Source organism: Rattus rattus, chromosome 1 (genome assembly GCF_011064425.1).
Source record: "Rattus rattus isolate New Zealand chromosome 1, Rrattus_CSIRO_v1, whole genome shotgun sequence".
NCBI lineage: Eukaryota > Metazoa > Chordata > Mammalia > Rodentia > Muridae > Rattus > Rattus rattus.
The window spans coordinates 23,648,548-23,672,254 of record NC_046154.1 but is presented as its reverse complement, the minus strand read 5'-3'; the positions used below and the strand labels follow the sequence as shown (position 1 = coordinate 23,672,254).

The window sequence follows — 23,707 nt, the reverse complement described above, 5'->3', positions numbered from 1 at the left end:
CTCAAATAAAAAGTTAAACAGTAGGATGGTGGTGGTGCACACCTTTAATCCCGGCACTCAGGAGGCAGAGTCAGGCAGATCTTTGAGTTCAAGGCTAGCCTAATCTATAAAATGAGTCCCGGAACAGCCTGAGCTAAGTCTTTAAAGAGAAAAAGCAGAAAAGCCCAGGGCTGATTCAAGGAAGTTTAAAATACAGTGGTGAGTGATTTATTTCAGATCACTGCCTAGTTTGGTCCCACCTAAAATTTTGTCTAAATCAAACCTTGAGGTGGAAAACCAGATCAAAGGAGTAGGGGGAGGTCACAGGGCCTTTCCCTCAGTCACGTCTGAGTGACAGCAGTAAGTGGGACATTCCTGTAAGTCTGGGTCATGGAGGAGGGTGCTGAGCTGCTGTGAGAGCCGGATGCTAAGGATGCTGGGAGGAGTCAGGTGCACAGGTGCTGGCGTGCCCAGGCTGGTGAATCCAGGAGCTGGTGCCCGCCCCTGGGAACCCTGGGATGAGAAGCCACGGGGCCAGTACTTACGCTGTACCCAGTTCCCGCTCACTGGGCTGAGGAAGTTGGGGTAGAGGCCGAAGGGTTTGTCAATCTCCCTGAGGACCTTGCGGATATTTCTGACCTGTGAGAGACACCAGGCACAGTCACTACCGATTCCCCACCCATGAGGACGGAACACGTAGTTCGGGTGCACATGGGGGTTAAAGCTTTCTGGTGGGGGGAGGGGGGACAGTGGCAGAGCCACAGGTTCTGTGCCTGCACACAGAGCATGGTGGGATGTGGCCAAGTGCAGCCTGACTCACGCTCCCTCTGCTGACCGCTCTCCCTGGAATAATCCTATCCCAGGCTGGCTGCCCGCCAGCACCACCCCTGTAGACCACTCTGGGGGAGGAGGGGTTTCAGATGAGTAGCGGTAACTATCTTGTAAGCCGTACATTTCCTTCTTTTAAAGACAGGGTCTCAAGTAGCTCAGGTTGACCTCTTAATCTTCCAGCTCCACCCTGAGTGCTGGGGTCACAGCCATGCAAGACCATGTCCTGTTTATGACTGCCATAGATCAAAGCCAGGGCCTCACGTATGCTAGGCAAACACCACTGATGGAGCCCCAGCCCCAGTGAGAGTAGAGAGCTGGGGCATGAATCAGGTTGCTCTGAGTCCTTAGACTGTATTCCTTGCCCTGCATGGAACAGCCATTGAGTCCAACACAGACCAGAGGGCAAGGGTACGGTGACGCACAGCAGAGGCTGGGTTTGCAGTCTGGGGGAGGGAGGGGTTCACATGGACTGTCTGGGAGAGCAAGCCCCCAGGACCACTCTGCCTCCTGCTCACTGATAAGCTGGCACAAAGGGGCAGCTGGGAGGTTGAGCCATTAGCGCCAGCCTTCCTTTACCTCAGAGGCTCTTGGCTTTGCCTCGTTGGACCTCAGGTCCCTTTAAGGCAACAGAGACCATTCGAGGGACAGGAAGATTCTTGTGCCTGTCATAGGCTCCCCTATCCCTGTGGGGTCCGGGGAAGCAGGCTATATTAGCTCTCCAGGAGGGGGCAGGGTGCTGTAAAACTCTGACTGCTAATAATCATCTCTATGGGAGGCGTGACAGGGGGACGGAAATAGCTGAAGTATGCAAATGGAGAGCGACGGAGGGGTTGGAGTCTGGAGCAGCTGCGGCCAGCTGTGCTCCAATGCCCTGGGAAGGGAGATGCTGAAAAGTTCCTGACCCAATTCTCAAGCTCCACCACTCACTAGCTAGCCGCCCCGGGCTGGTGACTCAGCCTCTCTGGATCTCACTCCACCCTCTACCGCTCAGCTCAGTTAGATCAAGTTGGCAGAAAACACCTCACCCCGATCCCAACCCACCCTTCCCCCACCACAGGCCCCTCCCCCACCCCCCCACCCCCCCCGCAAGGGCTGGTGTGCACTCTTGGGGACCTTTCCCTGAGCTGGCCAGGGCTGTCCAGGGAGGTCCCTCTGGAGGGTGGTGAGACCAGAAAGCCTGAACTGGGCAAAGGGTCAGAGGGCATGGCATCGGGCAGTAGGATTAGACTCATCTGAGTGGTCACAGGACTCACAGGTCCCTGATGGAGAGCTTGACTATACCCTGGATAGGTAAGGACAGGAGCCAGAGGCAGGTCAGAGGCACCAATCAAGGGGGAGGGAAGCTTGGTCTGAGCTCTATCCTGATGGGTGCCCACACAGAGGACACAGTGGTCCCAAACTTCCTATTGGGGAGCACCGGGCTTCATATTTATGTGCAGACTCCAGGGCCTGGGGCGAGTGAAGGCCAGGAGGCTGCTTCCTTTCAGTTGTTTGAGGTGGCGGTGGCTATGCTCGGAGAACGGCTGATGGCACAAGACGGCACCACCGGGTAGAGGTGTGCAGGCGTCTCAGGGGGACAGTGGGACCCCAAAGGTTGTTCTCGGAGGGGTCTGGAAAGGGTTTATGTGTCTGCTGACTTCCTTTGGATCCAGGACTAAATCTGAACCCAGATGTTCCCTCAGGGATAGCCCAGGGCTGTAGCCCCTCTGGAGAGCTACCCAGGGTCAGGATCGGGCAATGGCCTGGATGCACTTCTCAGTACCCGTGTAGCCTTGGGCAGCCAAGAACAGTGTCGAGGAATCAGCTCTGCCAGCCTGCTGCCAGCCTGCTGCCAGCACAAGCCAGACAGCACCTGGGAGGAAACGGCAGGGAGATCTCACACAGAGAAAAGCTAAATGTCCCTGGAAAGGGTGCTCGTGCACACCAGCCTGTTCCCGTCCCCGCTCTCAGTCACAGTCTCCAGATTTCACAGATCTGCACCAGCACGAACCTCCCTGGCAGAGTTCTGGCTGCTTCTGTTCCCTCCCTGCCACCTGGCGTTGGGCACAGTTGGTTCTCCCGCTAGCTACTGCTTCGAGAGTGGTGGCTTTGGGACCTGCAAATCTCAACTGCAGACACCTGCCCTCTATCCCTTGGCTTCGGGGGGGGGGGCAAGATGTCTGCCTCAGAGAGGGTGGGAGGGAAAACTCACCTTTTCTGCAAAGACTGGATTGCCAGAGAGTTCAGTGAGATGCAAGAATTCCAAGTGCAGGGACCCAAACTCCGCCAGGATGCTGCTGCTGCCCGCGGTGGCCCAGCCCCAGCTACCGCTGAAAAGACATCAGCTGCTGGCTCAGCTGTGCACCGCTGAAAAGCATCACCCTGCTGGCTCCTGTGGTACAGGGTGTGCCTGCTGTGCACCAGGCACCTCAGCCAATCCTTCTGGGCCCCACTGTGTGGATGTCACTGAGGCTGGTGAGGAGATGGGACCTGGGGAAGGTGGTCTGAGCCCATGCCACAGTCTTTGTTCCTACCAAGCAACCTTTATAATGTTTGGGATGTTGTGACTATGGTGAAATCTGCAGGTGACATTGTCGGTGTGACTGAGGAGTTCCCAAACCCCACAGGACACTCAATGGTCATCTTCAGAGTCACCCCCAAACACACACAGACTTTTGCCTGTCCTTTTATCCAAGGTCATCTAAGTCCCAAACTGCACGGGGGGGGGCGGTTAGGAGTGAAAGAAGTGGGGCCCTTGTAGCCAAGGCTAGCCTCTCATGAACATGTCAGCCATGTTCTTGCCTTGTGCTTGCAGGAGGCTCTGATGTCCACCTCAGGGACAGCACGTGAGTTATCTTCCCACTTTCCCTTCTAAGACACAAAGGATCAGACCCAGGGTCAGACACTATCCGCCAGTCACCAGTCTGTGCAGCGGCTGGGCCCAACAGTAGGCTGCACTGAGTCAGCCCTGCCGGAGGCCTCTGCCCGCATCACCCCACCCTGTGAGGGGGGCTTCCCAGAGCTCCACCCGCTGCACCCTGGAACCAGAAAGCCCAGGGTATGGCGCTGGTCAGCTGACACCCTCAGACAAGCTTTTGAATCCTGTGTGTCTCGGATTCCACACGCATATCCGGATCGCTTTCCCACGGGATATTTAGGATTCCGAGGGGACAGGCACGCTGCAGAGAGTTAGTGAAGATGGAGGGAGAGAGCAAGGTACAGCAGCCACCTTCCCTCTGTGGGTTGTGGGTGGCTGTGTTGCCTTTTGGGGGTTCCTCTGTTCTCCTGCTGCCTTGGAACCAGCTGCTGTTCATCTGTCCCTCTCCACAGATGGAGTTCACATGGGAAGGCAGTGTGGGGTGGGGAGGGGCCTGCGAGCCACACTTCTGCAGGCCCAAGGCCTCACAGCCACTCTGAGCTCTGCCCTTGCTCAGCACTGGCCTCTGGTATTCTGACAGAGAAGAAGACCCTTCAGGTAGCTCAGCCTCCCAGTTAGCCTGCCTGCCTGCCTGCCTGCCTTCCTTCCTTCCTTCCTTCCTTCCTTCCTTCCTTCCTTCCTTCCTTCCTTCCTTCCTTCCTTCCTTCCTTCCTTCCTTTCTTCTTGACAATGTTTTACTATGTAGACCAGGCTATGCCGAAACTCACTCTGTAGATGAGGCTGGCCTTGAACTCAGGGATCTGCCTACCTCTCTGCCTCCTGAGTGCTGGGATGAAAGTGCACCATCATGCCCTTCCGGCCTCCAGTGAGTTCTGTCCTCATGTCCACCACACAGGCCTCTCTCTTCTCTCTCCTGGCACCCCAGAGTCACCAACCCCAGAGGCTTCAGGTAGTAGGGAGGGCATGTGTGCTTGCGCATGTGTGCATGTGTGTGTCTGGGATGCGTGCGCGCGCGCGTGTGTGTGTGTGTGTATGTGTGTGTGTGTGTGCGCATGTATGCTGGGGGGTGCACTTTGTCGCTCTCTGCCTCGTTACTGGCTTCCTCTATGTCCCAGACCAGGGGCCGTCAGGCGTGTCCTACCGATTCCCTAGACCTCAGCTTCCTCCTCCCTTAAACCAAGGTGCTCGGCTTCGGGGAGCTAACGCAAGGCATCAATTATGCACGTGACTGTCATCTTTATCAGTATGTAATTGTGCATATGTGAGTGACAACGGGAGCCAGGTGGTTTGGTGTCTCTATTTTACCTTCACCCAACTCCATTAGCTACGGCAATCTTCATGTCAGAGGTGGGAATACTTAGGCTCAGAGAGGGGGAGGCACTTTTTCAAGGTCACACAGCAAGCAGTAGAGCCAAATCTAAATCTTAGGCGCTAAACGCACCCACAAAATTCTGGAAAGGAGTGGACCAACAGTAAGAACCACACTCCTCTCCTCTCCCCCAGCAAGGGGGTGCTCCACAGTACCCCTCAGTATTTGGTTAATCTCCTTCCTGTGTATGGTATACGCACGACCGCCAGAGCTGAGTTCAAATCCTAACTTTACTTGGTTGCTGTGTGACCTTGGGGATGTCACCGCACTTCTCTGAGCCTCGTTTTCTTTCCTGGCAAAATGAGGTCCTGGTGGTTAGAAAGGAAAGTTCTCTGTCGTGTGCTCACAGGGGGCCTGTGTGTTCAAAAGCTGCTAGCAATTATGGAGATGTGCATACACGATTAGAGGGAGCACAGCCACGTACATGTGAATGTACATTTGGGTGACTGCATGGGTCCACGTATGGATTTAGGATGGCATGACAATGACCAGCTTGAACGTCAGACCCTTACAAGCGGCACGCGTGGCAGCAGGATTGTACTGTGCACGATACTGTGCATGTGTGAGTGTGAGTGTGCGTGCGTGTGTGTGTGGTGTGTGGTATGTACGTGTGTGTGAGTGTATGTGGTGTGTGTATGTGTGCGTGTGTGTGTGTATGTGCATGTGTGTGTCTGTGTGTCTGTGTATATGCATCAGTGTGTGTGTGTGTATGTGTGTGTGTGTGTGTGTGTGTGTGTGTGTGTGTGTGTGTGTGTGTGTGTGTGTGTGTGTGTGTGTGTGTGTTTGTGTGGTGTGTGTGTGCGTGGGTGTGTGTGTGATGTGTGGTATGTGCGTGTGTGTGTGTGTGTGTGTGTGTGTGGTGTGTGTATGTGTATGGTATATGCGTGTGTGTGTGTGGTGTGTGCACGTGTGCATGTGGTGTGTGTGTGTGTGTGTGTGAGGTATGCGGTGTGTGTGGTGTGTGTGTGTGTGTGGTATGTGTGTGTGTGTCTGTGGTGTGTGCGTGTGGTGTGTGTGTGTGAGTGTATGTGGTGTGTGTGTGTGAGTGTATGTGGTGTGTGTACGTGTGTGTGTGCACGCACGTGCGCACACAGCCCTGGACTGGCCACAGTCACTGTCTCAGGTAGCAGTGGTCTCTGCCGGCCACAGCTGGCCTTGGCTCTCCCTTGGTTCCCCCACCATGCCTCCCCTGCAGAGATGGGCACCCATCTCCACGCTGGACAGAGCTGGGGCAGGGCAGTTCACCTACCCCGCCAGATGCCGGGACCAGGCCTTCTGGAGCCCTACAGGAAGAGCAAGTGGGTCTAGGCCTCTGCCCGGGCATCTCTGAGGGGCGTCCTTGGTAGCGCGTGCTGCTGTAACCCTGAGACCCTCCCATTTTAGCAGTTGCTTCTTTCCCAGAATATGAAAGGGAGTGATGCCAGGAAGTCCGCGCCTGCAGCATCTCTCGATGGCGAGCTAGGAGCCTAAAAATAGCTCGGCCTATGACAGGAATCCTAGGGTCTGTGTAGGACCAGGCTCCGCTGAGGTGAGAAGGGGGGACTAGGGCTGAGGGAGAAGCACAGAGGGCTGTGCCCAGACTCAAGTGAGGGTCACTTCTGCCCTCATTCTCAGGATCAGTGTCTGGAGAAGCACTCTGCACCCAGGCCTGTATGTGTGTTTCTCAGGTATCAGGTCAATATGGAGGCTGGCCTCTGTCAGCCTCACGGCTACCCTGGTCCCTGTGAGGTTTTAGTGAGGACTCTGGGAAGGTTTTTCACCAGGGGGAGGTGAAGGAGGAACTGGTTTGGAGGGCATGGAGGGCAAAGCTACCAAGGCCACAGGGCAGCGAGGGTGCGTGAGGCCTGGGGAGAGCGGAGTGGACTCCCCTCCCAGGTACCTGGCCAGCACTCTTGTCAGGTACCCCAGACGAATGCTCAGGTAAGACAGGGAGCATGGATGACCCCAGCCTTTCTCCCACCTCAAGGATGTCATGCATGGCCCAGAGAGCTGTGGGATCCACCTGGGAAGCCAGGGCCAACAGGTGCTACGTCAACATGACACTGGCAGCTGCTTGCAGAGGAACGAATGTCCCTCCAATCCTGAGAAGGTCAAGCCTAAGTGGTTCAAACCCTGAGACCCACACTTGGCAACCAGCGCCTGTCCGGAGCAGCACTTAGCGAAGGTCAGTTCTCAGCGTGCACAGACTAGGAACTATTCCATCCACATTCCTCAGCGCCCACATCTGCAAACATTTCAGTCACATAAAACTGACTCCCTAGGACTTGGTTCTGCTTGCCAACTGTCCCTGGGCCTCCTCATCAGGAGCACGGTCACCAGTTCACAGGGGGCCTCTCACCTTTTGAAGTTCACCACGCCCTTGGGGATGCCCGTGGGTGTGTTGAAGGCGGGCAGCAGTTTCTCACCCAGCTTGATGGCCTTCACTCGGAACACCTGTGGGGAAAGGTCAAAGGGCACTGAGTCTGAAGTGGGTGGAGCGGTCACTGTCATCGAGTGCTGCAGCCAAGGCTGGGAGAACCGACTGGGAAGAGGCACTCTGTGGTGACAGAACCCAGTCCCTAGATGGCTGGTGTTCGTGGTCCTTACACCAGGCATTTCTGAGTATCAATTTCTGTGTTCAGGAAATGCCTGGGTTGTTCCTCAGATGGCTGGGGGATGAAGGACCATGATTGTGACCAGGTGACCAAAGGTCTATGCATTGAAGGCTTGGCCCCCAGTCTTGTTACTACCAGGACATGGTGCAACCGAAGCTGGGACCTAAGGGAAAAGAATTAGGTTGGGGGGGCTTCATGGGGATAGAGGGACCCCCACTCTCTTGCTCTCTGTTTCCTGCATCTCTACCACGGTGTGCTCCAGCCAGGACGTCCTGGGTTGCTCTGGAGCAGAAGCATCAGGCTAAGTAAGCATGGACCACCGAACCAGTGAGCCTGGCCGTACATCTCCTCCTCTTAAGTTGTCTCAGGCATTTTGTTCCGTGAGGGGGAGCTAATTAAAACGGCAAGAGTGGGGTTGGGGATTTAGCTCAGTGGTAGAGCGCTTGCCTAGGAAGCATAAGGCCCTGGTTTGGTCCCCAGCTCCAAAAAAAAAAACAAAAAAAAAAAAAAAAAAAAAAAACGGCAAGAGTATGGGAAATGAGTTGTGTATCTGTGAGGAGAATGTTACGGCATTGGACTTAGAGCCCAGACCGTACCATCCTCCAGGTTCTAGAAACTTCTACCTCCTGGGTGACAGCTTCCTGTGAGATTGTAGGAGAAATGTCTTTCTTTGCTAGTCTGAGGCCACTCAATTGTTTTCATGCTATGCACAGGGGCGGAAGGTTGTTTTAAACCCTCCATGTGATAGCTAAGGAGCCATAGCAAGGTCACAGCTCTGGGCCTCAAGCAAGGTTCCAAGCCCTTGAAACTGTCCCTCAGAAATGCCAGATTAACTCAGGAAATGTGGCCTTCAGACTCAGCAGTGTCTCTCGTAACCAATTTCTCAGAAAGGGTCAGCGAGAGGGCTCAGTTCATAAAGGAGCTCGCTGCCAAGCTTTATCCCCCCCCCCCCAAGGATCTTGAGTTCATTTCCTGAGACCCACGTGATGGAAGGAGAGAGCCCACTCTCAGACGTTGTCCTCGGACAACCACGTGTACACTGTGACACACCTGAGTGTGCCCACACCCTCAAAAAACAAATGGACAGATGTAAAAAAAAAGAAAGATGAACCAACCTGACTTCTCTTAGGGCATAAATAATTAAGAGGGTTTCGAAAGAGTTTATATTGTGTCTGTTTGTTCTAGCATTGCCTAAAATAGTCCGTGGTGAGCCAGGCAATGCAGAAGTGGCTCAGTGCTGGCCTCCATGAGATACAATGTCACGCAGCCACCGAAAGGGCACAGTAGGAGAGTATATGCAAAGTATTTCAGAAGACTGCAACTTAGTCTATAGTCTGTTCACATATGGATGCATTGAAAAAAGAAGGAAATATATGAAAACACTAATAATGCCCTCTCAGAGAGGTTAGCTCATGGATGGTACTTATTTCCTCTTTTTGGTCTTTTTTTTTTTTTTTTTTTTTAGTTTTTTTTTTTTTTTTGTATGTGAGTACGCTGTAGCTTTCTTCAGACACACCAGAAGAGGGCATAGGATCCCATTACAGATGGTTGTAAGCCACCCTGTGGTTGCTGGGAATGAACTCAGGACCTCTGGAAGAGCAGTCAGTGCTCTTAACCGCTGAGCCATCTCTCCAGTCCCTTATGCAATTATTTTTATTTTTTGAAGCGAAGGTCTCACTGTGCTGCCCAGGCTGCTTTTGAATACCTACACTCAAGTAATCCTGCCTCAGCTTTCTGAGTAGTTGGGACTACAGGTATATATGACTGTGTTCAGCCTGTGTAATTTGACAAGAGGATTGGGGGGGGGGTGGAGGGGGAGGGATGGCTCAGTGGTTGGAGCACTCCCTCTGTAAGCTTCAGGACCTTAGCTCAGATAAAATGTTAGGTGTGGGGCTGGAGAGATGGTTCAGCGGTTAATAGCACTGACTGCTCTTCCAGAGGTCCTGAGTTCAATTCCCAGTGACTACATGGTGGCTCACAACCATCTGTAAAGGGATCTGATGCCCTCTTCTGGTGTGTCTGAAAATAGCGACAGTGTACTCACATACATAAAATAAATAAACAAATCTTAAAGAAAAAAAAAGTTAGGTGTGGTTGTGGTTCTTGGAACCCCGGTCCTGGGCAGGGCAGAGAAAGGCGGAGCTTCTCAGCAGGGCAGTCTAGCCTAAATAGTAAGCTTCCAGTATAGTAAACACACACACACACACACACACACACACACACACACAAACTTTCAGCAAACTGAAAACACGCTTTTTAAAAAGCTGACCATGATGGAGTCCACCTGGAATCCTGGCCCTGAGGAAGAGAAAGGTTAGAGGCCAGTGTGGGCCACTCCCTGGAGGAGGGATAAAAATCACATCTGTATTGGCCATGCACTGGGATTCTTATTCCTAACGGACAGACCGGGGCACAGCCTTGGCTGTCGGCTCCTAAGGACTCAGAGGAGGGAGGCAGGCTCTCTGCCGATAGCGTGCCATTTCAGGTAAGGGCCTGAGTCTTCCTGGATTTTGGGATCCATAGGGGTTCGGGGCCCAGTCACCGTGGATACCTAGAGAGGATCATAAAAGTCATTTAAGAGCTGAGATGCAAGTCCCCAGTCTGTCACTCTGCTCACTCAGTTTTCTGACCTTCCTAACAAAGCTACCAGGAACAAAACTCTGCTGAACCAGGGCCTGGGGGATGAGGCTCCTGTCCCAAGTACTCAGGGCCCTGGGTCTCATCTCTGTCACAGAATATAAAGCAAACAACACAAGTCTGGTGAGATAGCTGTCAGGGCCTTCCCAACTCTGAATGGGTTTGAGGCCTCTGAGGGCATGTGGCCTTGTCAGGGAAGAAGGGGAGTGGCAGGGCTGGCCAGGTGGTCAGACAAGAGGACACTGTCCAGTGCCTGTCAGTGAGACCTGGAAGTAGACCCCAGGGGGTTGGTCTAGAACCCAAAGGCACCTGTCTCCTGGAGCTGCAGGGTGGGCTCTGTGGGTTTGCTGCAATGCTCAGCCAGGCTGGGAAACCACTGGCTTAGTGACAGAAAAGACATGTGAAGCCTTGATCTCAGGCAGGCTTTGGATGGCTTTACCCATCCAAGAGGTTGTCGGTGGAGAATGGAACCCACCCAGGTTGTGTTTGCCTGAGACTCTGAGGAGGCTCGGCTAACTGAAAGGGCCTTCTCTTCTCTGTCAGAATACCCCGTCCTTCCTGGGCACCACCCTTAGGAGGCCTTGCTGTTGGCTGTCACAGAAGGTCCCAGTGGCCCTGAGGAGGGACTGGGAGAGCATGTGAATTCTAGAACGAAATTGAAGATGGCAGAAAGACACGGGTCCACTCTGCCATCATGGACGGAGCAGGGGAGAGGCTATGTCTACACGGTCTGCACATCAGCAGGGATGGTCCTCACTAAGGGTGAGACAGCTCAGCTCTGGGTGACTTGCTCAGTCAAGGCTACAGAGCTCTGTGACTTTCACCGGGACACCTAGGTGTCTCTCCTCAGAGGGATGTGGCCTCAGTGACCTTGTGGTCACAGTCCCAGGAAGGAAACAGGTGAGAGTTTCATCCTGCAGGGCAGAAAGCACATGGGAGCGAGGGCCTAGCACACGTCTTCTCTGCCTTTTGTGTGACCTTCGTTGAACCCTGCACTGTCTCCGAGCCTCGGTTTCCCCATCTGCCCAGTAGAAAGATGGGATGTGCCATGATAGCGCCACAGAGTTCTTTTAGAAGTTGAGAAAGAGGAAGCTTTCGTGTGAGCGTGCTTCTAAACTGTGAAGTGTTGTCCTAGCATCTCCAGGAACAACTCTGATTATGCCTATCACCTTTAAAAAACATTTTACTATTTTATGTGTAAGGGTGTTGAGCCGGCGTGTACCTCTCTACACAGTATATACACGCAGGGCTCAGGAAAGCCAGAAGAGGGCATCAGAAGCCCTGGAACTGGAGCTATAGAAGTTGGTGAGCCGCCATGTGGATGCTAGGAACTGAACTCAGGTCCTCTGCAAGAGCATCCAGGGCTCTTATAACTACTAAGATGTTTCTCTGCCCCTCTGCCAGTCATCATGATGGGAGTCAGTCTCAGCAGGAGTGACCGACCGCAGGGTTCTCTTCTGCCACTCCCTCTGAAGCAAAGAAAGTGGCAGCTAGCAGGCGTGGCCCACACAGGTGTAGGAAGTTAAGACATGCCCCCAACAGGCAGCTACTGGGCATGGTTTGAGCTTTAGTGACTGAGCTCTGGTAGCAAACACTGACGATGGAGACAGAGGCTGGAAGGCCAAAGGACAGGCGTGAGACCTGGTACAGCCCTCAGTGACTCACAGTTAGTTTTAAGTCATCTTATCATCTGTAAGTGGGTGATGCCCTCCCTTCACTGATGGGACATTGGCTTCCACGGAGCTGTGCACAGAACTCAAAAACCTGGTATTGAGAAAGGAAGAAGTCTGGGGATAGCCGGGACCATGGAGGTGTGCTACACCTCTGGGCAGGGGCAGACAGACTCAGCATGCTGGTTCCTTGGGCTTCCCTCTGAGTCTTATGAACTCTTTTTCTTTCTCTCTCTCTCTCTCTTCTCTCTCTCTCTCTCTCTCTCTCTTCTTTCTTTCTTTCTTTTTTTTTTTTGACACAGTGTTTCTCTGTATAGCCCTGGCTGGCCTGGAACTCGCCCAGTAGACCAAGCTGGCCTCTAACTCAGAGCTCTACCTGCCTTTGCATCCTGAGTGCTGGGATTAAAGGACACTGCCACCGCCTGGCTGTGAACTGTTTCTCAAGTCACCAGTGCCCCGGTCCACAGGCCCCTGACAGATGTACATCCTGAAGTCAAAGTAAGGGTTGCTCAGAGAGCCGAGGGCTCAGAGGACATCAGAGAAGAGTCAAAGGAGGGCAGCGTGGCTGTCACCCCAGAGCCACTAGCTAATCCTAAGCATGTCCCCTCCCCTTCCCTGCATCCATCCCTCCCACCACACCAGCCAGGGGAGGTTGGGCAGGAGCCTCTGAAGCACATGAATGACTTTGCCTTTTTCCCTCTCTGCTCGCTCTGTCATTTTCCTGTCCTGGGGTTTTCAAATAACATTCAAGCTCTGGGTGGCTCGAAGCCGAGGGTGCCCGTCGACAATTTTTTTGGACAAATTGGTACAAGCGGTAATCTCTGCTGAGGAGATTATGTTTGATGGAGAGCAGCCCGGAGCGACTGGAGAGATAGTGGCGGCTTGCTGCCTCTAAGCCCTCGACTTCAGCCATGACAGCCGAGGGAGGAAGACTTTCTTGGATCACAGTGATGGAGCGGGCCAGGATTTCTCTGTAGCTTGCTTGCTTTGCCTGCTTGGCTCCTGCCCTGGCAGAGCTGGGCAGAGTGGCCCTCTGGATCCCAGGGAACAGTCTGACGGATGACCTATTCTGGGGACGCTGCCAATCCAGCCACCCGATACTCGGGCTGCTATGACAAGAGCTCACGAGGGGACAAGGGAAGCTCCAGTTTGTCCCAATCTCAGTACAATCAGAATTCTCTGGCAGAGAGAAGACGCCCTTTGGAGGTGACAGCCCTGGGCCAAACTCTCTGTCCTGTTCCATGTCACAAGGGCTGTTTGGTTTAAAGAGGTAACAGGACCATCCGATGACTGGAAAGAAAGTGATAAGAGGGGACTTATTTAAGGCCATCAGTAGGTGACCCTGGGTACTTCTTGGTCCTCAAAGCCTTGCAGTTACAGGTTATGGCCAGCAGGGCGGCTCCATTGCCCCACTGCTTCCTTAAGAATGGGCACAGGCAGTTCTGCCCAGGAGGGGAGCGAAGGAAAGGGTTTGTGAAGTATAGAAAAACCTACGGGCTCTGTAACTCAGCAGTTAAAAGCACTGGCTGCTCTTCCAGAGGACCCAGGTTCAATTCCTAACACACGGAGGCTCACAGCTGTAACTACAATTTCAGGGGATTCAATGCCTTCTTCTAGCTTCTGTGGGTACTAGACACACATACGGTTCACACACATGCATACAAGCAAACACCCACACACTATTTTTTTTAAAGCCAATGTCCCTGGGAGTGAGAAGTGGCGGTTTGGCCTTGTGGGTCCTGAGACCTGACATCTGTGAATCGGGTGGCTGAGTGCTGGGCATGTGTCTGATTCTGCATGGACACGGGTCCATCCTCACAGAACTCATCGGCTGTTCTGGGAGCCAAGTGTGTTCACCTGGGCCACAGATCTGAGCATTGGGGAACCCTCATGGCAGTGGGGGTCCTGATTGGTCTCTGGCAGACGTCCTGCCCCCATGAAGCCACTGGGAAAGTAGAGGCAAGACCAGAGTTTTTCTAATACCTGTCCAGCCTGGGGCCTCAGAGGACCAACTTACCTCTTCTCCCGTCAGGTAGAAGGCCGAGAGCAGTCCTCCGATATACCGGATGTTCACTTCAAACAAAGATGCTTCTCCGCTCTGCAAGAAGGTGGAGGATGGGGGGGGGCAACAGGACAGTAAGGTAATGTGTGAGCTTCCACAGCCAGTCAGACCTTGGACAAGGGGCACACTGCTCCCCTCCGTACACACCTGTACCCTGCCCTGAGGACCCCAGCAGGTCAGGCCACGGCTCTGTTTTCACCGCTGAGGCTGGGAGAGGCCGGCACCTGCCTGGCAGTTGCTACTGTGCATTTAAGCGTTCCAAATAAACACGGGCTTTGGCTCCCTTCCCCAGCCTTGCCGGAGGCCATTGGAGCAGTTACGCCTGGCTGTGCTCCAAGGAGCCCCAGGACCTGTGCTAAGCTGCAGGAAACGCTTAGCCCAAGGAGAAGCAAAGCCTTCTCTAGTCTGGCCTGCCACCCTCGCCCTCTCCTGAGACGTTCCTGAGGCTTAGCAGGAAGGTGAGCCTTCCCTGGGGTGACAGGGCAGGGCAGGGCAGAGCAGGAGGCTGTGGGCCGATGCCTGTGAAGGAGCCATCAGCCTCTGGGCCTACTCACACTGCCCTTCTCCATGACTGTGCCCCTCCCCCCACTGCCCTGTATAAAGCAGGTGTGGCGGCATTGTGCCAAGGGCACGCTCTGGCTAAACTCCCCACTTTAGCCATGTGCATGGCCTTGTGACTTGAGATAGATTTCTCCCTTCCCCTGGGTTTCCTCCTGCACAGAACGAGTGTGACACCATGCAGGTCTTCTCACGGGCAAGAAGTGAGCTTCTCATGCACAGTGAGCTGTGATGGGGGTCTCACACAGTCTCACACAGTCTCCTGTTTCTGCCTCCTTTGCCCCAGGGGCTCCCCTTGGTGGCTCTCTGCATCGGATTTTAAATTTTCATGTGTGATGGTTGGGGAGTTGACTGAGGGTCTAGGCAAAGGAGTTATCTCCCCAGCCTTCTTTTTTCTTTATTTTGAGACAGGGTCTCACTAAGTTGTCCAGGCTAGCCTTGAACTTGTGCCCCGGCTGCCTCAGCCTCCAGAGTAGTTGGGATCCCAGGACCGCCACTACCTGGCTTGGCTCAAGCTTTCACTACGGACAGCAGCCATCATTGTCTGTTAATCTGAGAGGATTTTTCCACTAGCAAAGAGTGTGCAGATCTCACTTCCTTTCAGCCTCCTAGCACCCCATGATGTCACCCCATTCTCTAGATGAAGAAGCTAAGGCTCAAAGAGGTCACGGCCCCACCTTTCTTTTTCCTGAAAGCACCAATCTACCCCAGCCTGCCTGAGTGTCCACAGCTCCCTGGTCCCCTGGGCAGATCTATCCTCTGCTGGGGGAGCTGGGGCCTGTCCAGGGGAGCCAGGTGAACCCCTGAAGATGCTCCTCTGCTCCTCTCTCATCAACAGAAAAGGAACAAAGGGCTCCCCTTGGCCTCACAGACCAAGTTACAAAGGCCTCAAGATGACTCCAGTAATTATAATGGTGATGAGAAGCCACTTAGCCTAGTGTTGACTTTATGGTGCCATAAAAGCTCTCCACAGTCCTCTGCTGAGGCCTGTCATTCCCCTCTCACTGTGAGGAGACTAAAGGTGAGGGAGGTGAAAGCCTTTTACAGCTCTCCAGTTCATCTCTCAGGGTCCCCACACCTCTCACCTCTAACAAAGCCTCTTCCCCTCCTACCACTTGCTGAGCCAAAGATGAGCACAGAGGGGAGGGTGGCCCTGGCTGTGTCCCCTTGTACCAGAGGACACCAGCTGGGAGACATCCCCACTTGGAGCCTGGTTTTCTGAGAGGATTTATACTGCAGCCCTGGCTCTCAGGTAAGAAGCCTGTTGTCTGTGAGCGGAAGGCTGGCCCTCGTCTCCCTGCGTCTTCTGACTCACCACGTTCAGGTGGAAGCTGTCTTGCACCCAGGCCTTGGCCTCCTGGAACTCCTCTTTCAGCTCCATGAGGTAGAGGGTGTCGAGAGAATCGATGATGGTCGCCCCACTGAGACCGCCTGTAGGACAGAGAATTCAAAGTGTGATCCAGGGGCCATTTTATCCTTTCCATTCTTGACTAGACAAGTCACCCTTCCCCGGGGTCCCCAAATGCCTGGAGAACTTCAAGGTACCATCTAGGGTGGTTCTAGTACCCACCAGTGAAGGTGAGAATGGACCCACCATCCTGTCTCCTTGTGGGAGGGGGATGGAGGCTGTGCTGGCCCATTCCAGACCACGGTCACTCTGTGGTCAGCAACTCACTCAGTTGCAGGTGATACAACCCTGACCAATGTGGCACGCACAGTTCCCAGTGCACAGCCAGTCCTGCAGCTCACTCAACCTTCCTTTTTCTTTATCCCGTGAAAAATACAGGCGTTCACGTACGCTTATGCAGGGAGACAGCCATATAGGACTGTGAACCTAGGGAGGGTATCCAAATCCTTTAAATTCTGCAAAGCATAGGGACATCCCAGGAGCATCCACCCACAGAGGTGACACAGACCTGTCTTTATGTGCTTGGAAGATAACCCTGGGATCACTTAAGTTAAAACAAAAGAAAACAAAAACAGTCAGGCTGTGTGGTGCATGCCTGCAATTCAAGCACTTAGGAGGCAGTAGCAGGAGGGTTGCTGGGAGCTCAAAGCCAACCTGGGCTACATAATGAGTTCTGAGGCTAGCCTGAGCTACATAATGAGATCTAAGGCCAGACACTGTCTATCAAATAAAAAAGGCAGGTATGGATTACCTCCTTTCAAATGTTGGTCAGTGGGGTCCTTTAGACTCCCCCAAATAAGTATAGGCTATTGCTATTGGTTACCCTCCGGACCTTGATGGTAAGATCCTACTGTTGAAGACACCACATCCTTGAATTATAGAATATGGTGAGATCAAGCTGGTACTGACTTGGAAGCGTCATCCGTACTGGGAAGCTTTCACGGTGCTGGAAGGTGCTGTCAGAGGAGAGAATGAATCGCCGATCTTATCTACTTCTGGACACTGTGAGCTACAGTAGCAACTGGCCTGGCCACGTAGACCCAGTGGCGTAACAGTGGCATTGCTGTTGTGGGAGTAGCCAACCGCTGTCTGGTTGGATCTGAATCCTGCACCACAAGGCCGAACTCATGCCTGGTACTATTCACTGGGCCAACAACCTGTGGCTGCCTAGGCCAGAGCCCCAGGGGAGAATCTAGTACTAGGACGTTGCTAAGTAGACATATCCAACAGCTCAGTTAGTGTCCTGGTGGTGATGCCTGCAACCCCAGGGTGGGAGAGCAGAGACAGGCTGATCCCTGGAGCCTGGTGGCCGTCAGCCCATGAAACGCTGGCCCATGAAACCCTGTGTCATTAAAAAAAAAAAAAGCCAGCAGTTGAAGAGCATCAGCCGAGGCTGTCCTCCGGGTTCTACACACGTGTGCCGTCTCTCACGCACAACAAAGCTCCAAAGGCGACGTGGCAGAAGCTCTTTGTGGTGACGTGAAGAGGGGGCCTCTAGGCCCTGAGCTGGAGGCAGCGGGGCTCAGGGCTTATCTCTGGGGGGCTGGGGCAAAAGGGCCGTTTATGTCTTCTGGGTTATTTTTACTGATGGAGATTTATTTCCATCAAGAAGAAAAAGGGAAAACGGTTCAGACGAAGAAGCCAAACGAATGCTCAACCCAAAAGTCCTCATGCTCCCTTTGATTCCAGGGCAGTGAGTTCACGCTGAGCCACCTGCTTACGCCCACCACCCCGACGATGGTCCTAGGATCATTTGTCCCCATCACCTCACTGTGAGGGAGGCAGGAGAGGACTGAGGAAAGCCTCAGCTGGTTGAGCACTGTCAGATCCTGGAATGGAGAGGACTGGGGGGGAGGGGGAGGGGACAAGCAACCCGGAGAGCTTCCTGGAGGAGGAGGTTGACTCTCATCATACCTCATAACTAGGGTCACAGTCAGCAACAATGTCTTTTAGGGTCCAAAGCACTTTTACCCATAATTCCTCTAGGGAGGCTGATACCCACGCTCTCCTCTGATGGGCCAATTTGTAGATATTCAAATCCCATACATAAATGGGACTTTTGTTGCAGAGGACATAGGCAGTTCTCCTGTGTGCTCTAGTTCATCTCAGATGAGCTACGAGACTTGGTGTCAGATACGTCTTTGTCACATTGTGTTAGGAGCCAGAGACAGGAGGATCAAGTTCAGGATACACTTTCCCCCCAAACATTTTCCACTGTGGATGGCTGAATTCACTCATGTAAAAATCCAAGGGGCACAGAGGACCCAGCATGATCCCCAGAAGAGTAGCTGCCCCCACTGTGCCCCCGCAAGGGCAGGGCCAACAGTTAAGGGCATGTCACAGAAGGGAGAGAGCTGGCCACAGAGGAAGGGCATTGCCATGTGTCTGGGTGTTTGGACTAGGGCTGAAGTGAGCATGTGACGCGTCAGCCCCTCCTATGACCACGGAGCCAGTTAGACATTCCTTTCCTGGCCACCTCCCTTCTAGGAGGTGTCAGGGCAAGCAAGGTTCCAGTGAGGAGTTACCCACCTTCCCCCGAGAAGTGCGTATGCTTGGGTCGCTGGTCTGGAGCTCAGGCCCCACTCTGAAGGGCCCGGTGACCTGGGGCCCTGTTGCATGTTTTAAGAGCCTGGAGGGACTCTGAGGTCCTGCTGGGTCACCCTTTCATCTCACAGATGAGGCCCTATCAAGGACTCACCCAGCCCAGGGGAGATAAGCTCCCCCTGCCAATGTGGCTTCTCAACTCTGAGCAGAGAGAACTCCCTGTTCACCCATCTGGCAGCTACAAAACAGGACTGGGAGGAAGCTAAGTCCTTCCCTCCAGGGCACAGCAGAGTCTCTGATTTCAGAATCTTGCCCTGGGCCACCTGTTCACCTCAATGGCCTCTGTGTCTTGGGGCCCAGCAGGGTGAGTAACCAGGGCTCCTTGTGACCATCTGTTCCCGTGACACCTCCAGATGTCTGAGACACCTGAGACGCGGGCTGAGTTTGTTGGTGAGGGCCTGCTCTGGCTGTCTGACCTCCCACTTCTCAGCTTGGTTCGTCTCCACCCCACCCCTCTCCCTGCACCTGGCCGGGCAGGGGTCCAGCAAGGCACTTACTGGGAACCTTCCTTTTGGGCTCAGGGTTACCCCAGAGTCCATGCTGGATGACAGAGAAAGCCTTATCCCCAGTTCTACCCTATGTGCCTCCTGGGACAATTTCCATGGGGAACAGAGTCTCCAGTAGCGAGGCCATGGCCTGTGTATGCCGAAAGATCCAACAGGGCTCAAAACAGCAGCCAGCACCTTCCCCAGGGCTGCGGCCATAGTGGGCTGAGGGTGAGCCTATGCGCACAGCCCCCATTCTGAGTTCTTCACTTTACGCAGGATAACCTAACCAGAGCAGGAGACGGTGGAACATGCTAGAAAGAACAGAGGTCCGGGAAGCAGGAGAACTGGCTCCAACCCCAGCATGACCGAACAGCATGTCTACTCCAAGCGTCAAAGTCGTCTGTGGATGGAGGGGAAGACCCTCAGGTAGAGCACTAGAGAGCCATCTCTGGTCCCCAAGCATCGCTCACCGCCATATGTTCATCTGCCCCTGCTCGATGAACACTAAGTGTTTGGTAAACCAGTTTGCTGATTTCCCCTTTGTCCATCTTGAAACAGTGGCCTGGCTAGGAAGTGGGGAAGGGTTGCGAAGTGTGGGAGACACTCTTGGTCCTTCCCCATGGGAGAAGGGATGCTGACATCTAACTGTTCTGACTTGTTCAGGGAACGAAGCCTCCAGAAACCTCACATGGGAGATTGTAGGTCCCACATCACAATACTGCTGGCTGCAGGGGATGGGAGGGGATGCCAACATGGGTGTGTACACCATACCCCAACATCCAGCCTCTGCTCCTGACTGTCCCTGGGCGCGATGCTCTTGGTGGTCCCCAGTATCTGCTGCATGGGCCACCATGACCCCTGACCTCTAAGCACCAGTTCCCGGCACCGCCTCCATTTTCATGTGTTTCATGTCGTCCTGGAACCAGATCTGGTGGTACAGCTCCCTGGATCTGGGACCCTGCCATGGCTTCCCAGTATCTGTACAGTTAAGGCACTCTTGTCCTTGCCTTCACGGATTTGTGAGATCGCTCTGTATCGTGGCGGGTTAGAAGCCTGCTTCCCACTGGTGAACCTGTTCCCACTCACAGCACGCCCACAACACTCTCCAGGGCCATTCTCCTTCCACGCATTGTATCTTTCCCTCCAACGAATGCTCAAAGGTTGAAGAAGGTTCCTCTATCTCTCTGTCCCTCTCCTCTGGACCTTGTAGTCTTGTCTCCAAGCAGCCCTCAAGGCCAGCGTTCTGCTTAAAGGCCCAGTGTCCACTCCCTCGGCCTCCTCACATCCCTCTGAGTTTGGCGGCCTGTGGTCCACCTTTATGGCCCTCGGCGCCTCTCTGACTCCCAACACCTTCTGCTGTGTTCTCTGAGAAGCAATCCCTGGTGCCTTTGGCACAAGGACCCCATTCCTGTTGGCTTCAAGCATACACACACCAAACAAACAAACAAACTTTATAATGAAGAAGCCGGGGTTGGGATGCTTTTACAGTCCCTGCGCTGGGGAGAGTTGGGGTTAGGGTTAGCTTTTATTCTTGCTGGGAGTGGTGGCCTACAGCCTTAGTTCCAGCACTCAGGAAGCAGAGGCAGGCTGCTCACTGAGTTCAAGGCCAGCCTGATCTACATAGTGAGTTCCTGGGTAGCCATTGCTACAGAGTGAGACCTTGTCTAAACCACCACCACCACCACCACCACCACCACCCACACACACACACACACACACACACACACACTCACACACTCTCTCTCTCTCTCTCTCTCTCTCTCTCTCTCTCTCTCTCTCTCTCACAAACTCCCTGCCCACCCCCAACCCCGATACCTGGTGCTCAGTGGAGAGTCAGTCTAACCTCATCAGTGAACTCCAGGCCAATGACAGACTACGTCTCAAAAACCAAGCTGAACGACACCAAAGAGGATCAACACTCAAGGTCATCCTTTGGCCTCCACCGGCATCACCTCACCTCACACAGTGCTTCCTGTTAAGAGGAGGGAGAACCCCAGGCCCTAACGCCGCCTCTCAGGGCCAGGACTGCGTATAGAGGCATTTGCCTGGTCTGTGTCCCCACCAACTCTGCTGTATAATAATGATGTCTTTTATGTGATGCTATATTAACAGAGAGAAATGGGTCAGGCTGGGCAACTCCAGCTCCGGGAAGAACATTTAGAAGGAAAAAAATGACCCAAGGCATAGCCTATTACTGTGCCTCCCCAGAGCCATACACTAATGGCTGTGTTTAATTTAATGATACAATCCGCAGAGACTTCTCTTGATCTGCAGTGAAACAACATATACGTCTTTTCTCAGCTGCCACAGGGAGCAGGCTGTCTGTGTGTGGCAGACTAGATTTTTACAGATGGGGCCCAAGGCGCTGCTCGCCCATGGGAATGAGGCTTCCTGGGACACTGACACTCCTGCCACGGCTTTACCCCAACACCTGGGCAGGACAGGTAACGACCCGGACCCGCAGAATAAAGAATACGAGGATATTCTGGTTTCTAGGCCAGCCTTAAGAAATTGACTGGCGGCTGGTCCCCCGCCTCTGGGAGGGACAGACGCCATATTGTTGGGGAGCCCAAGATAGCCACCAGGACACTGTGTGCATCTATCCTGAATGACAGTCCCATCAGAGGTCTGGCCAACAACTGGCATGGATTCCAGACACGTGAATGGAGAACCTCTGCCTCGGACCTACCCAGCTGAGCGCCTGAGAAGAGTCATCCATGAGGTGCCTTCTGAGAACTTCTGACCTGTCAGGTCCGGGGGCCTCACCAAATAACTGTTGCAGGCGTGAAGTTCAGGAGCAGCAAAGGCACCTGGGAAGTTCTACCACATGAGTTTCTAGGAAGCCCCGCCAAAGTGGTACCTGTCCCATCCCCACCCCCGCCCGCACCACAAAGCACACCGTACACTGTCAAAAACCACCGTCTCATAGGAGGAAGCCCCTCAGTTGCTCAAAAACTTCTGTTTCCTTCCCTAGGTAGCCCAGGCTGGCCTGGTCTCATGGTCCTCCTGCCTTGGCTTCCTGTGTGCTGGGATTACAGGTGCGCACCACCCACACAGGAGCCTCCGTTCCTATGTGGTCTGGGGTTTTTTTTTTTTTTTTCTTTTTCTTTCCTGGAATGTTTATGATGCTGTTTCCTGGGTCACTCGAATTGCACTCAGAGGCTGTTTCCAGGCAAAAGCTTCTTGGAGATTCTGGGAGGGGAAAAAAACGTTATTAGGAACTATTCCGGAATCCAGAATGCTCGCTGGAAGCTGAGAAACACACACTTGCTTAGTCTGGTCTGCCCACGCCATTGGCCTATTTAAAGGCCCCATTCCATCTGTTCTCCAGGACCAAACTCCCGATGCACTGAGCAGAGATGAAGTCTAGGCCTTGTAGCCCCTGCGTGGGGCCTCTGTTACCCACTCTGACAGTGACGTTCTGTCCCAAGCACAGACTGCCAGCAGAACCTTGGGTTTGCTCAGGGCATCCATTAGCCCGTGTCTCTCTACCTGGGATGCCTTCTGCTAGGGTTCCAAGGTGTCTCCCACATCCTAGGAACATAAGTTCCAATGTGACAGTGTTGCAGGTGGGACCTAGGAGATAAGGGGGTCCTCCTGGGGGACTCTGTTCACAGCGTAACCTCTGTTCGAGGATGCTGGGGACCTGGTCAGTGGATGAATCTGGCCTCCTCCCTCTTTGTTGCTCTACTGCCTCTGCAAGGGGATGACAGTGGGAGAGGCCAGCTGTGTGATGTCCCCAGATCCTGGCATGGGGTTGACACGGGGAAGGAAATGCCAGTGGAGCGTGAAACCTGATAAACGCCCCTGACCAGCGAGGCCTCATCAGAACTGGCCCCCCCAGTGCTCACTTCATACCAGGCACTGCAGTGCCACACGCCACTCTCTTAACTCTCGTGACAGCTCTCATAATGTCACCATCTCACAGATGAGGATCAGGGCTTATCGGATTAAGTCACTTGCTCAAGATTCATCCATTCAGCCCAACTCTACTCTCAGGGTGCTGGGGCCTGGCACAGGAGGTCCATGGGAAGAGAGGGGCTGCGGTCCAAGCGTAAGCTTCTGTGAGAGTGCTGGGTGACTCCGGGTGAATGTGAGCACACACTCCCCGAGCCCAGGTAGGGTGCCGGCCACACACCAAGAAACACACTCAGCCTCGCTTGATGAACCAGCAGTGGATAGGACTTACTGGAGTGGTGGCCCTAAAATAGCCGTGTCATATAGAAGTTCCACCTCAGCATGGGCGACAGCCCCCCTTCAACCAACTTCCCTTTCTACTAACGGTGCCTTCTGAGACCTCGTGCACAGGGTTCCAGGCTGCCAGAGGGCAGGGGCAGGAGCTCCACCGCAGAGGGGAAGAGGGAAGCTGAACGGGGCTGAATGGGGTTCGCTTTGCTCAGGAAGCGCTGTATCCATCTGATAAGAGCTTAGGGCACACGCAGGGGAGAGGGCAAGGTATGGAGGGAAGAAACGGCACCACATACACTGGAAGGTGGCAAATCCTAGCGAGCGTGTGGTTCAAGGATCTTTGCAAGGTGAACAAGTTCTCAGTGCATGGAGGAGGGAAAGCAGCATCTGGGGAGGGGGTCAGGCTCAGGCTGCACAGGGCCATGGGGCTAAGGGAGGGGGAATCTAGCTAGTTAGGACCAG

The 23,707-nt window shown here is 53.8% G+C and overlaps 1 protein-coding gene across 1 annotated transcript in view; it reads right to left on the bottom strand.

The window, feature by feature from the left end:
• Window positions 1-23,707, bottom strand: part of Man1c1 (mannosidase alpha class 1C member 1) — a 138,973-nt gene that overhangs the window by 17,455 nt on the left and 97,811 nt on the right. Inside the window, exons 3-7 of the mRNA XM_032896378.1 lie at window positions 15,873-15,988; window positions 13,955-14,035; window positions 7,375-7,469; window positions 3,002-3,119; window positions 525-618 (exon numbers count right to left, since the gene is read on the bottom strand). Coding sequence (XP_032752269.1) covers window positions 525-618; window positions 3,002-3,119; window positions 7,375-7,469; window positions 13,955-14,035; window positions 15,873-15,988 — 504 coding nt within the window. The remainder of the gene's footprint in view (window positions 1-524; window positions 619-3,001; window positions 3,120-7,374; window positions 7,470-13,954; window positions 14,036-15,872; window positions 15,989-23,707) is intronic.